The 13,282-nt window shown below is 55.6% G+C and overlaps 1 protein-coding gene across 4 annotated transcripts; it reads right to left on the bottom strand.

The window, feature by feature from the left end:
• Positions 1 to 468: 468 nt before the first annotated feature.
• On the bottom strand, positions 469 to 10,740 carry Mab21l4 (mab-21 like 4). Of its 4 annotated transcripts, none has more exons than XM_076549661.1 (6): positions 10,499 to 10,740; positions 9,333 to 10,065; positions 5,560 to 5,785; positions 3,287 to 3,440; positions 1,726 to 2,082; positions 469 to 998 (listed from the first exon to the last, which is right to left on the bottom strand). In XM_076549661.1, exons 2-6 carry the CDS (start codon positions 9,844 to 9,846, stop codon positions 906 to 908), a joined length of 1,344 nt encoding a protein of 447 aa, XP_076405776.1. In that variant the 5' UTR covers positions 9,847 to 10,065; positions 10,499 to 10,740; the 3' UTR covers positions 469 to 905. The 4 variants fall into 4 exon arrangements, with proteins under 4 accessions (XP_076405776.1, XP_076405779.1, XP_076405778.1 ...); XM_076549664.1 differs by having other exon boundaries at positions 9,333 to 10,023; positions 10,499 to 10,587; XM_076549663.1 differs by having other exon boundaries at positions 9,333 to 10,041; positions 10,499 to 10,546.
• Positions 10,741 to 13,282: the final 2,542 nt, after the last annotated feature.

The following is a 13,282-nucleotide window of genomic DNA, read 5'->3' on the forward strand; positions in this document are numbered from 1 at the left end:
TCTGGTCTCACAGCCTTCGGAGGCCCTGGCCACTTGCTCAGTGTATAGTTACTCTGACACCTGCTGCCAGTCCTTGAAGGACACAGGGACACTGGATCACCTGCACACACATGGGGCCCTGGGGTCCCCCCTCAGGGGCTGGAGTGCAGCTTGCAGTTCTGAAGCCAAGGAGTAAACATCACTAAATGCCAAACCAATGGAGGAGAGATGCCTCTGAGCTGGGCTACTCAGAGGTCCCTGGGCTCCAGAGAAGCTACTTCAAGCTAATTAGAAGACATGAATCACAGGATTCTGGGAACAGGGGACACTCCTCCAGTGGCAGAGAAGTGGGACAGACCGGTATGGGACAAGGGGAGCTGTGGACTTCCCTCTTCTGGTTTCGGTTTCTTCTGAACTGGAGAGTAAGGACATCTGTCGGGGGAACATTCTCTACCTAAGAGTAGAGAAGATTTGAAAAGAAAGCATGCCTTTCATAGTCTTGGGAGTCTATATTTGCACCGAGAGACACAGAAACTGGGGGAACCCTCTCCACGGGGTGCACTGGGGCATTCATGTGCTCAGCACTGCACACACAGGATTTCAACCTCCAGGAGTAGTGTGGAGCATGGGCAGAGCAAACGCCCATGCTGTCTCACGCCTATACCTGTTCTGACTGTCAAATGGATGGATCAACGGGTCTCTGGGAGGCATATAACCGTCCACCTCAACCCCAGTGTGGAACATGGCAGCTGGCTCAAGACCACAGTGCTAGGTCCTTAGACTCTCACAGGCGTCTCTTGAACAGGAGTCCTTGGGGACGAAGTCCCTCCACCAGTCACTCAAAGAGATATCCCTGATCCCCATTCCTTTCCCAGAAGTTCCAGGGAGCTCTGCAGATTGGTCGAGACTGGGCCTTCCACCCCAGCTCAGCTGCTGTCATTTCCCATGGTCTTGGTCTTCTGGAAGATGTTCTGCATGGCTGAGATTCTGTCCTTATCCTGGATGTTAAAGACCTGGAACTGGAGTGGGCAGGGACAGAGGTCACAGGCAGCCAGGCCACACCTGTCTCACACATCCTCGCTGACCACCCTGTCTGTGAGCATCCACCTGTCTGTCATCCCGGCAGGTGGACCAGCATTCCTCCTCCAGCAGCCCCGCCTCACACAACGTATCCCTGACACAGGAATGACCCCCAAGGAGGCCCCACTAATGCTGGTTGAAGGCTCTTTCCCTGCACATCCCTAACCAAGAAATGTCAGCCATGCCTTGGAGGCAGTGTCTGGGCCCGCGTGGATGAGTTCCTGCCTTTGCAGGGAGGCAATAGGCTCTACAGGTGTAGGGGGGCAGCTGGTAGGCGCCTCTAAACAGCAGGCCAGCGAACACAAGGTCCCACAGGGTGTGATCATCAGAATGCCAAGTCCACAAAGACACAGAAAATGAGGCCCAGGAGATCCAGGGAAGGCCAAAGCCCCAAGGTAGAGAAGGGTTCTTGGCATTCGCTCTGTGTGGTTTAGGATAATTCTGTGGGACACAGGGGCAATCTCAGGCACTCTGCCCTGGCTTCCAGACAGCACTCTTACATTCGTGGGGCCTCTCTTGACGTGGCATTCCATGTCCCATCTGACCCGCAGCCGTCCAGAGGTCTGGCTTTAACCCCAGCCATCCTTGAGTTCCTGACCTGGGAGGGAGTGGTCAGGGTTCGGGATCAGTGCTCCAGCCACGCCCTCCCGAAACAGCTGCACCCACCTTATCTAGCAGAAAATCAAAGTAGGCTGTGGTCCAGTAGGTAGGGTCGCTGGCAGGCAGCTGCAGGAGTGCCTTGACTCCGTTGTCAATGCGTGGTGGACGGCTGTGGCCCAGGTGGGTGACGTGGATCCGCAGGGACTCTTCGGGCTGGCTGGCGAAGTGTTCCACGCGTTGGTAGATGACACCGAGGTCCAGGCCACTGTCCTGCAGCAAGTTGCGCTCCGGGTACAGGACGTGGGGCAGGTTCCTGGTAGCCAGGCAGCAGAGCAGCACTACCAGCAAGCGGTAGACCGCGCCCTCCAGGTCCTCCCAGTCCTCGGGTGCTGGGAAGAGCACCGAGGCCCATAGCAGCACCGTCTGCAGAACGCCAAGTCAGACGCCAAGTCAGGGGGCGGCTGGACCGCTTCCCCACCACCACCTGCCTGTCCGCCAGCCCTGCACCAGCTTACGTTCACCAAGCCTCCCCAACGCCTCCGGGTGCCGAGTCCCTCCTATATCTGCCACCCTAGCAGCTCCTGAGGCTCCCATCACCTTCTCTGCCCCTCCCTCTCCTCTGGGCCTCTCCTTCTACCTGCTGCTGAACCCCGGTCCAGACTTCAGAACTCCCTCAGGGTTATCTGAGGTTTCCTTCATCCCTGAGGCTTTCTTCATGCCCCTCCATTGAGCTCAGTCTCTGTAGAGCAACCCGAAGGGCCCACCCCAGGGCATTAGAAATCCTCCTCCTCTTTTCTGCTCCAAGGCCCTTACTAGATAATCAGCCACCATCACCCAACTGCATGTCTGTGCCCTCAGACCCTCTTCCTCCTCCACCACCTCTCAGTTCATCTAGGATCCTCTGCGTATCAGACCCCAGTGACCACTGGAAACTGTATTTCCAACTCAGGCAGAGGTCTGAGTTGGCAGTGAATGACCGAAGTCCACACAGGGGAGTCTCCCCAGAGCCAGTGTCAATGACACATCAACTCACCTGACTCTTAACACCTGGACCGAGCAGAGGGTCCTCTGAATCAAGAATGCACACTCCAGGAGGATCCCAAGATTTCACAGCCCTGCCTACTTTCCCCTCACTGCCCTGGGGTTCGGGGTTACAAGAACTTTCTTTGTTCTTCTCAGCACTGGACTGTTACATCAGCCATAGCAGGATGCAGATGTGAGGTGACTGAGCATCCTGCCCCAGGGAGCATGGGAAGGGAGCCAGTGCTCCATGGGTACCCAGCTGACCCCAGTCTATAAGGGAATCTGGCCAGGATTGTTCATAGCCAGGAAGGACTCATGTTGGAGAGAGGTTCAGCCTTACGTGGCCCAGCCCAATCATGTTCCTGGACTGCAGGGCCTCCCACGTCACCTGTCTAGAAATGGCCAAGGCCAGCCTGATGTGCTACAGCCTATGAGACGTCAGAGCTGTGATTTCTTCCTCAGGTGAACCGGAATCCTCTCAATACCTGTGACTGCTAATCACGGGGGCTGGTGTGAGGGACACACGTCGGGGGTCACTGCCCTCTGTCATCTAGTCACAAAAGCGAGCAACAGAGCGAGGCGGGTGGTGAGCTACCGTGCATACCTTCAGGTGGTCAAAAGTTAGGCCAGGGCTCTGGCTGCCACCTCGCCAGCTCTCTAGGTTCACCCGGTCGAGGATGGAGAGGCTGTCCAGGCGGTGGCCAGGGAAGGAGCCCAATGCACCAAGCAGGCGGCTGAGCAGGTAGCCAGTGGAGATCCTGAAAGCCAGACCCACCTGTCAGGTCTGGGGTTTGCAGTGCCCAGTACCCTGTGTACCCCCAGAAAGAAAAGGTCCAGGCTGCTGCTGCATCCCAATACTAGAGCCTCTTGAGCCCCATGTGAGGGGCACACCCTTACTGTGGCCATTCTGTGGCTCCACACCCTGTCTCTCAGCAGCTGATTCCATTTGCTAGCTTGAACATCTGGGGTTCAGACTCCCTATCAAAGATCGCAGGGACTAGGGGAGACCTCAGCCTCTTTATTTAGATTGGGGCTTGGTGGGACCCCAGTCTGGCAGAAGGTGTGGGCTCCACTCTTGGGCTTATAAGGGAAACCGAAGCCTGCCCCACCTCCATGGGAGGCGGAGGATGGATAATATGTGGAAGATATTATTTGCCACCCTTAGATCAGGGCAAGGCCTCATCCATGACCCTCATCACGGGGCACGGCACATCACAGGCTCTCACTTCTGTGCTTGCCAGACCATCAGAGGGTAGGACCTCCACGGCCTGTGAGTCTCAGTCCTAAAGGGTGGGCAGAGATGGGGCAACAGAAAAGCCATGTTCTCTTCTTTGTGTAAGATGGTTCTGCCCGGGCCCACCTTTCACCTGCCTTGGTGGGCTGGTGGTGACTCAGCGTGCTTGGCACGGGCCCTGTCCTGCATGAATGGGTCAGCAAGGGTGCGGGGCATGGGGCCCACAGAGCTCTGCAAAGGCTTCAGAATGTCACAGCAACTTGTAAATGTCACTTATAAAGAACAATTTGGTTCTACACTGGCAGTACCTTGGGCATGCGTTCTGTAAGTCCCCCAGCAGAATCACTGTGGCTTTGTATGTGGATGCCTGTGGTGCCAGACTCGGATGGGCTCCAGGCCCTGAATCCAGCTGGTTCCATTTCTGTTCCCTTCACCTTCTCACAGACACTGACTTGGTAGCAGGTGGCCCTCACTGAACTCACAGCCTTTGAGAGACTCAAAGATGCCAGTGCTGGAGGTAAGGGCTGGCAGACGAGGGGAAACATCTATAACTAAACACCTCAGACAGAGGAACATTCTGAGAGGGGCTCTGTAAATCTGGTGAGGCCACCTCAGGTGAAAGGTATTTGCAAGCCCCAGTTACTTTCATTGGTGTGAACATCTTTGCTGTGTGGGCATCCTTACTGTGTGGGCATCCTTACTGTGTGAGCATCCTCTCTATGTGGGCATCCTTGCTGTGTGGGCATCCTCTCTATGTGGGCATCTTTGCTGTGTGGGCATCCTCACTGTGTGAGCATCCTCTCTATGTGGGCATCCTTGCTGTGTGGGCATCCTCTCTATGTGGGCATCTTTGCTGTGTGGGCATCTTCACTGTGTGAGCATCCTCTCTATGTGGGCATCCTCACTGTGTGAGCATCCTCTCTATGTGGGCATCCTCTCTATGTGGGCATCCTTGCTGTGTGGGCATCCTCACTGTATGAGCATCCTCTCTATGTGGGCATCCTTGCTGTGTGGGCATCCTTGCTGTGTGGGCATCCTCACTGTGTGAGCATCCTCTCTATGTGGGCATCCTTGCTGTGTGGGCATCCTCACTGTGTGAGCGTCCTCTCTATGTGGGCATCCTCGCTGTGTGGGCATCCTCACTGTGTGGGCATCCTCACTGTGTGAGCATCCTCTCTATGTGGGCATCCTTGCTGTGTGGGCATCTTCACTGTGTGAGCATCCTCTCTATGTGGGCATCCTTGCTGTGTGGGCATCTTCACTGTGTGAGCATCCTCTCTATGTGGGCATCCTTGCTGGGTGGGCATTCTCACCGTGTGAGGACCTTAGATAACACCACTGCTAGTGTTTACCTGACTGTTGGTGAAGGACCCCCTCCCACACCACCTTCCACACTGGATATCTCACCACAGCTTTATGCTACTGGTCACCTCCATGCAGAAGATGGCTCTGCCCTCTCCAGAGCCCCCTGTGAGTCGTTGAACACTAGAATTCCCCCAGAGATTCTAGTAACCTTAGCATGACATGGATGCCCACAGGTCAGAAGCAAGCAAGAACCCCTCAGATCCTCCTACATGGGGCTCAGGGAGCGTTAAGGTGTTTCCCCCTTCCCTCAGGACCCAAAGGTCCAGAGTGACATCTACCTCCAGTGCTGGGCATTAGCTGGCACCAGGTCCACCCCGTGGCTGGCGATTCTTCTCAAGATGCCCTCAGGGAATCCAGGCTTCAACTGGGCCCCCTCCAAGGCGGGCACACTGTGCTTCTTCCTCACCACAGGCACAACGTTGAAGCGGATCTTCCTCCAGCCGCTGGACACCAGCAGGGACAGGTGCAGCTGCCCTTCCTTCAGGCTAGCAGCATTCAGTGAACCTGCAACAACCTGCCATCAATCTAGTTCCCCTCTTCTGGGTCCGGGACTCCCTACCTGCCGTCATGACCGCCCTTCCCTGTATCTGCTGCTTCTCTACCTGCCCGTCCATACTGAACTATTGCACAACCAGCCAAGCCCACGTCACAGCATCCTTCATAACAACAGCTTCCCTCGGGATCCTTCCCTCTGCTGGGCTCCTCCCTCAGTCTTGCGGCCTGATTCTGCTGCCCACACCTCCCAGACCTGTGGGATCTGCCCCCTGTCTGTTCCACCTCCGCGCATGCTCAGCTCCATTCAGTGTCCGGGCTGGAGCCAGGAGAGAGACCAGGTCCCAAGGAGAAGCACTGGACATGGCTGTTGCTGAAAGCTGAGTGTGAAGAGCTGGCCTGACCCCTGCCACCCTGGGCAGCTCAGAGCCTGCCCCTCTTTTGCTGGATGGCTGTGATAAAGACATCCCATTGCTTCATTCTGAATCTTTTCCGTCTTTAATGAAAGTCAGTGGGGTGCTCTTGGGCACAGCACCCCATTCCAGGGACTTTGTACCCTCTGGACACTGATAATTCTAAAGGACAGCCTCTGGCTACAGTGTCATCTACGGTGTCTGGAGACTCACACCCCTCCTCCAGCCAGGCGTGGCCAGAGAGAACAAACAGACATAGCCCAGCCCACCTGAGAAGAAACAAAGCTGTGGGGATCAATCCCAGGCTGGACCTCTCCTGATGAGCTGGTGAGGAGCTCGTGCCCACGGCATCCCCTACACTAAGAGCCTCCATAACAGCTCAGGTCATAGCCACCCTACGCATGCATGCTGGTCCTCATACCATACAGGTAGGACTTGGCAACAAAGGCCAGGAGAAGCTTAGGATCCAGTTCATGGGAGACTACTGTCAGTGTTGGGAAAGGCCCTGGTGTCCTAGGCGTAGGTACCGACCGGCTTGCATGACCCCATTTCCAGGCTGCCGCGACCCAGAAATCCAGGATAAGCCTGAACATTCTGCATGATGAGGTCTGTATCTACTTAACACTCCAGAAACTGGCTACCTCCATCACCTCATGAATGACACACTATGGCCAAGAGACTTCTCTCTCCCCTCCCTGTTGAGATCCCAACCGGAGCTCATGTCCCTATCATGTACCTCTAGGCCACCTAAGAGAGAACATTTCAGGAGAGACAGGGCTGGGTGCTGGTGTGTTCATGCGCCTTCTACCTCATGTTCTCTTCCTTTCAAAACAAGTCAGCACCAGAGATGGCAAGGGGGTAACAAAGACACCCACGCCATCACACAGGCTCAGGCAGCAGCCATCTCTCCTCCTGCCCCAGTACTGTCTCCCCATGTCTACTGAGGGGCCTGGGTCAGAGGCCAGAACAGCCAACCCTCTGGGAGCTGTGTGTGCTCAAAACAGAATCCCCAATACAAGCCTTGTAACAGGGCCTCCATTGTCAGGAATGACCCCAGCCTTCTTGTGTATCCCCTAAGCCCCCACCAACTGAAGAACAACTAACTCTTAGGCAACCTCTGGAATTCTCCATCCTGAATGAGCCTCAGTTTCCCCGTGAAGGGGGGAGGGGACCTTCCCAGCTCAGCGTTTAAATGTCTCCTTGTATTCCTCTAGTCACACATTTTTATTTGTGAAATGGCAGCCTGGAAGACAGCCAGCCACACCTGTTCTCACTAGGTTACCTCTAAGGCAGGCCTGGCTGGTCTCACCGGTTCCAAGGAGTGGACACCTGAACCCTGTCTCCAGCAACAGCTTCCCTTTGAAGGAATGTGTTGGAAGCAATGCCTGGAATTTCCCCTGGGCCCAGCTCAGCCACAACAGCAGGAATGGGCCTTGACTGTGGGGGTCTCCTTTCTCAGCCAGCAGGCAACCAGGATATGCAAGGTGGGGGCCTAGAGGTCTGGATGGTCCTTAATGGCCCAGAACTTGGAAGTCTCCTAGTTACCCCAACAGGTGGGTCCGTGCCTCAGTTAAATAGTGAGCTGCAGAAGCCAGAGCCAGCTGACAATGGCTATGTTAGGTCAATCAGGAAGGCAGAAATGGTCCTGTTGAATTAGAGAGTTTAAGAGATGACCAGGTAAGATGCCCAAGGAGCCGCAAAACACCAGACACTTAATGACAGTCTCTGGCCACCCGAAGGTCAGTCTTCTGCTCCAGGACACCTGGCCTAGCAGTCTGGGAGGGACTGCCCCTAGAAGCTGACCTCCTAGAGTTAGACGTCTAAGAGCCCAGGGCTTCCCGAAACCTGCAGTCCAGACTGCAATCTAGATGCCCAGTCATGGATTCTGCTGGACATCCTTTCCCAGAGCCCCAGGAAGCATGAGAAGAGACAGCAGTCCACTATCCCAGGCTCCCAGGTCCCTAAACATGCAGTCAGACCAGGACTCCACACACTAGGCATCCCAGGCATGTTGCTGCCCTCTGGGAGAGACTACTCCACTCACTGATGATGACACAGTACAAATACCAGGAAGTTGACATGGGAAGACAAACATGTGAGAAAGGAGCAACTCCCACCATCATGTGTCCGTCTCCTCCCAAGAAAAACAGAACGTTCTGTTTCGGCCTCCAGCGCCTTATCAACCTGGTGTCCTACCCCTGAACCCAAGAGACCGAGCATCATCACTGACGGTCCTCAGTGACCTTGATCATCACAGGCTGTACCTACCCTTCCAGCCACCTATGTGCAAAGAAACTGGCTGCTTCTGGTCATTGCCTTGAGCCCCACCCACCTGGAGCTCTGACACCCCAGATTATATAAACAAGATGTCCAGCAAGAGACTGAGGCTGGGTCCCTGGCACATTTGAAAATACACAGCCTCGGAGCCATCTGGGTCTCAATGTATCAAGTTAGCGACTCAGTCATAAATTGGAACAGGCATGCACACACACATGCCTGTATTTGTAGGAGCCTGCATTCACTGTATGTATTCACATGCATACTCGTGTCTGTTCACATCCCCACACACTATTTGTATGCACACTAACATGTGTTTGCATCCTGACTCAGACACGTCGCCGTGTTCACACACAATCTGACGGATTGTGACTGAAGCTGAACTGGGAACAGACATTAAGCATCACCACAACAGGCTGTAACAGGTAACAGACTGATTCCCTAGAACCCTACCAGAGACCCAATGCAGCAAGCTGGCCAGCAAAACAGCAGGCTTGTCCTCCACTTTCAGACAAGTATAAAGTGACAGTCGTTAAAATGTCTTCCCCAAATCACCGTGCAGAAACAGGTCACATGTGACTCACAATCTGCTTTCTCAGAGATGCTGGGGGCTCAAGGGCCAGAATAAGTCTCCTGGCTCACAGGAATCCGCCCCCCCCCCCCCCCCCCCGCCAACACACAATGACAACTCACAGTGCCTTCATATGCACAAGGAACACACACACACACACACACACACACACACACACACGGACCTGTATGCAGCCCCCATGGGCTAGCCTGAGGCTCAAACACAGCGGTCATACACATGCACTCACACATTGCACATATGTGCAGAGAACCTCCGTACCCCACCCCCATGCCATTACCTGGTGGAATGAGGCTGTGATGTTTGCAGTGTACAATCGCAGCCACCAGAAGATCCTTGAGGACACACAGGACTTTACTGGGTACAATGTGGCCACAGCACTTGTCTCTGCCCTCTAAAGAGACACTGAAGACGTCATCAGTCATCCACGGCTCCAGGCCAGACGCTTTCTTGAGGACACCCAGGCGACAGATTGCAGGGCCGTCTCCTGGCTCAGCGGCTTCTGAATCCTCAATCAGGAGAGCCTCGGCGTCCACCCCCAGGGGCACCTCCACATCCAGCGGGTCCTCGGAGGAGCGCAGGGCAAACTGGAAAGCCTCCAGGTCTCGAGAATAGTCAACAAGGAAGCGGGGGTCCAAGGCGTGGACACGCTCCAGCACAGTGAGCAGGATGTTCTCTGCTCTCTGGTAGTCCTGGACACGGGGCGACTCCCGGGACTGGATGGCCAGCAGGTAGTGATGCCACAGGGGCACCTGCTCAGTCATGTCTGGGGCAAAGACACAGGGGGCTGGCATCCCTGAGCAGCAGTGGGCAGCAGGGCCCTGGTGGCCCCTGGGGACTGCTCTTCAGCTGGTGTGAACTGGTTCGAAGGAAGAGGTACCTGTCCAGGTGAGGAGCAGATCTGCAGGTCGGGCTCAGCTCCCCATGAGCAGAATTCCAGAGTGACAGGCTCTGTGCAGCAGGTTAAATACCTGAACGGAGGCCAAGGCCTTTGAAGTGGGGTGAGTCAGTACCTAACAATTAAGAGTATCACAGGGGGGCTGTCCAGGGAGGTGGAGGCCCAATGGCTTACCACTCTCCCAATCCCTCCTTCTTCCTGAATCGTAGGCCCCAAACACAGTGGCCTAACCTGGAGGAGGGCGTGTATATCTAATGTTTCACACCCCACCCCAACCCCAAAGCTAGTCACAGTGCCTCTGCGAAATGGGCCTTCCTTGCCCAGCCTCCTTTCCCATGGTTCAGATGGGAAGGCAATGGCTACCAGAACCTGTGTGGCTCCCGTCCTCTCTGAGGCAGCCTGGAGAGGAACAAGCCTCAGACAAGACCTGGGCAGTACCTCCTAAGCATCCCCCAGTTACCAGTGTAAATCAGTCCTCCTCCCGCTCGGCCCCTCGGGGCTGCCTGTCCCATCCCTCCAGTCTCCCTCTGAGAAGAGCTAGCACGCACCTGGCCAGGAGCTGCGGCCTTCTAGGAGAAAGCGGCCTCTGCTTCTGCCTCATGGCTGGAAAGTCTTACTCTACAAGCCACCTGCCAGTGCCCTGCCCACCGCCTCCTCCCTGCTCAGGGTTGGGCAAGTCCAGACTGGCAGGAGGGAGCCACCCCTAGCGACCCTTGGCCCTCAGAGAAGCCCCAGTACAGAGGCAGCTTAGTTTCGAGTCTGCAAACAGTCTACAAGGCAACAGCCCCACGGGTGTCTCAGAGATGCTATCTCTGCAGCTGCACCACGCACGGCCTCGGACCTCAGCCGCCTGCACTAAGTCAGAGCTACCTGATGATAGGGTAGGAAAACACCCCCCTTCTCCGAGTGGCTGCTCAGAGCCTCTGAGAGGTTGCAACCTGTAAACAGGCCTCTGTCAGCCTCCACAGCAGAGACAGGCTTCCCAACAGCCTGCTCCAGCTCTGTCTACAGGGCTGCCCAGCATGCGGCTCATCCTCGCTAAGGCTGTTCAGGTTCCAGAGTGCTGCCTCTGGCCTTCACACTGTTTCGTGCCATGCCCCACCCAGCTCCTCCCCAGCACGGTAGTCTGTGAGCAGCGGGTCCCGCAGCCCCAGACAGCCCAGCTCTGACGCAGGGTCAGCAGCCAGGCCAGGTAGTTCCTTCCTTGCTCAGAACCTGGGCTTTTCTAGCTTCTCCACACAACCTCACAGAAGTCTCTTCAAGTCACCCAGGAGACCAAGCCACCCCCAAGCAAGGCGCTGCCTAAGCTTCTCACCCTCTATGCTGCCCCTGCCCTCCGTGACCTTGAGTGCCCAGCAGGCCAGAACTCTGTCCTTCCTTCCTTGGCCCCTCTGGAGGGTGGTAAAAGCCATCATGAGCTCCCCAGGGCTGGGGCACCCTCCTTCTCCGTGTGCTCCTCATCTGGTCTTGACGTCAGCACACAGAATGGACAGCTCTGTGAGAGGTGGACAGGGAAGAGCTTGACCTGGGCTCTGCTTGGATGTCTAAGGACATCATAAGGGGACGGTGGAAAGAGGAAGATGGAGCTGGTGGCAGGGTTTGACTTTGAAGGGACCCACAGGAGGGACCCAAGCCTGCCACCCTGCAGACCCCAGAGTGTCAATATATATAATAGGGAAAATGGAGGGACAGTGGAGCCAGAGTGGTCAGCGTAGCTGTCAGAGCCCACGGGTTTCACAAGGCCTTGGTGACTCTGACCAACCACAAATGTATTGATTCAGCCTCTCGGTGAAGCACAGGGACAAGCATGCTGATCCTGTACCTCGGGGATTCCCAGGTGCTCTGGGAGGCTGTCAGGGAGGGGCACTCCAGTCTAAACGGGCTGCATGAAATGGAGCTCAGGAAGTATGAGATGCAGGCTCCACGCCGCCTCAACATTTCACACATGGCCCGATGGCTATAATCTCTGCACGGATGTGGGTTCCCTGGCTACCAGCTCTCCACAGCAGACCTGGCTTCCAGGACACAGAGACTGGAAGGCCTGGGTCAGGGTAAAAATGGTCCAGCTCTCTCAGGAAGCTCCAAGAAGCATTGTGGGCTTCTTCTGGATCCAACCACCACTGCCTCAGTGGCACCACACTGCCTCTGCCCCCATCCTCTGGAGGTCCTACCCCATGTTCCTCTGCCTTCAGTCTCTCTTGAGAGGAAAATTGAAGTGGCATCCAAGGCCACCAAATAAAGTTCCCAGTCCTCGTGTTCTCCTTATGAGGACCACATACAGACTCTGGCACTCCAAGTGGCCAGTTGTCAGCCTGTCCAGTGGGCTGGCAAAGCCTGGGCTTTCTGAGTCTTGATCTCCAAACAACCTCACAGAAGTCTCCTAAAGTCACTCAGGAGACCCAGCCACCCCTGAGCAAGGTGCTGCCTAAGCTCCTTGTCATCTGGCTGTCTCTCCCCTCCTGTGACCTGGAGTCACATACCACCACACCAGGATCCAGCGACCCGGGTCCTGCATCCACAGCCCTTCCATCAGTCCTGCATGGCCGTATCAACTTCCCGGGCCACCATTTCAACTCTCTACCAGGCAGTTCTGTGCCAACCCCCAGGATTTGGAACAATGACCAAAAAGAAAACACACAAGAAGGCAGACACCACCTGGTGCCCTAAGAAAGGTCAACTGAGGTCCACTGGCACTCGTGACAGATTCTGGGAGGGACCCCTCCTCTGTTGTGGGCTGTGCTCTTTCCCTCTGGAACTCTGCGGTCTGACAGGGTTCCTATGCCCAGAGTGCCTGTTGCCTGTTACAGCTCAGGTATGGACACAGAAAGTCAGGTTCCAGAGCACCTGTGTTCAGAGGCCCTCTCTGTGTGTCCACGGAGAATCACTATGCTTTCTGGGCTCAAAGTCCTTAACCAAGGATGGAAGGTCACACAATTTGTGCTCCTAGCTCCCTCCACACTCTAACAGTGTCCAGCAGATTCTTGACCACCCAGAGGCCCTTGATACAAGGCCTCTCCTGGGGAAGCAAGTGGCCCTGATGAGATGGGTAGTTCAAGATCTCCGATGGAACAGCGGGGCTCGCCATGCTGAACAAACCCTAGTCCCCTCTCACATTGCCTGTTACGGGGCATCGTAGCCTAACCCCAGTGTGGATGGCTGATAATGCACACAGCACCCAGCTATTTCTCTGAGAATAACACTGAACTTGAAGGGGAAGTCATAAGCATCACTTGTTATGGAATGGCGAGAGAGACCTGCATTCTACTTGCTCAGTGTGCCCCCACCCCATGAGCTACTCAGAAGTGGAGTGTGCGTCTGCCCACTGAGAAGGC

This window comes from Peromyscus maniculatus, chromosome 13, assembly GCF_049852395.1.
Source record: "Peromyscus maniculatus bairdii isolate BWxNUB_F1_BW_parent chromosome 13, HU_Pman_BW_mat_3.1, whole genome shotgun sequence".
Taxonomy (NCBI): Eukaryota; Metazoa; Chordata; class Mammalia; order Rodentia; family Cricetidae; genus Peromyscus; species Peromyscus maniculatus.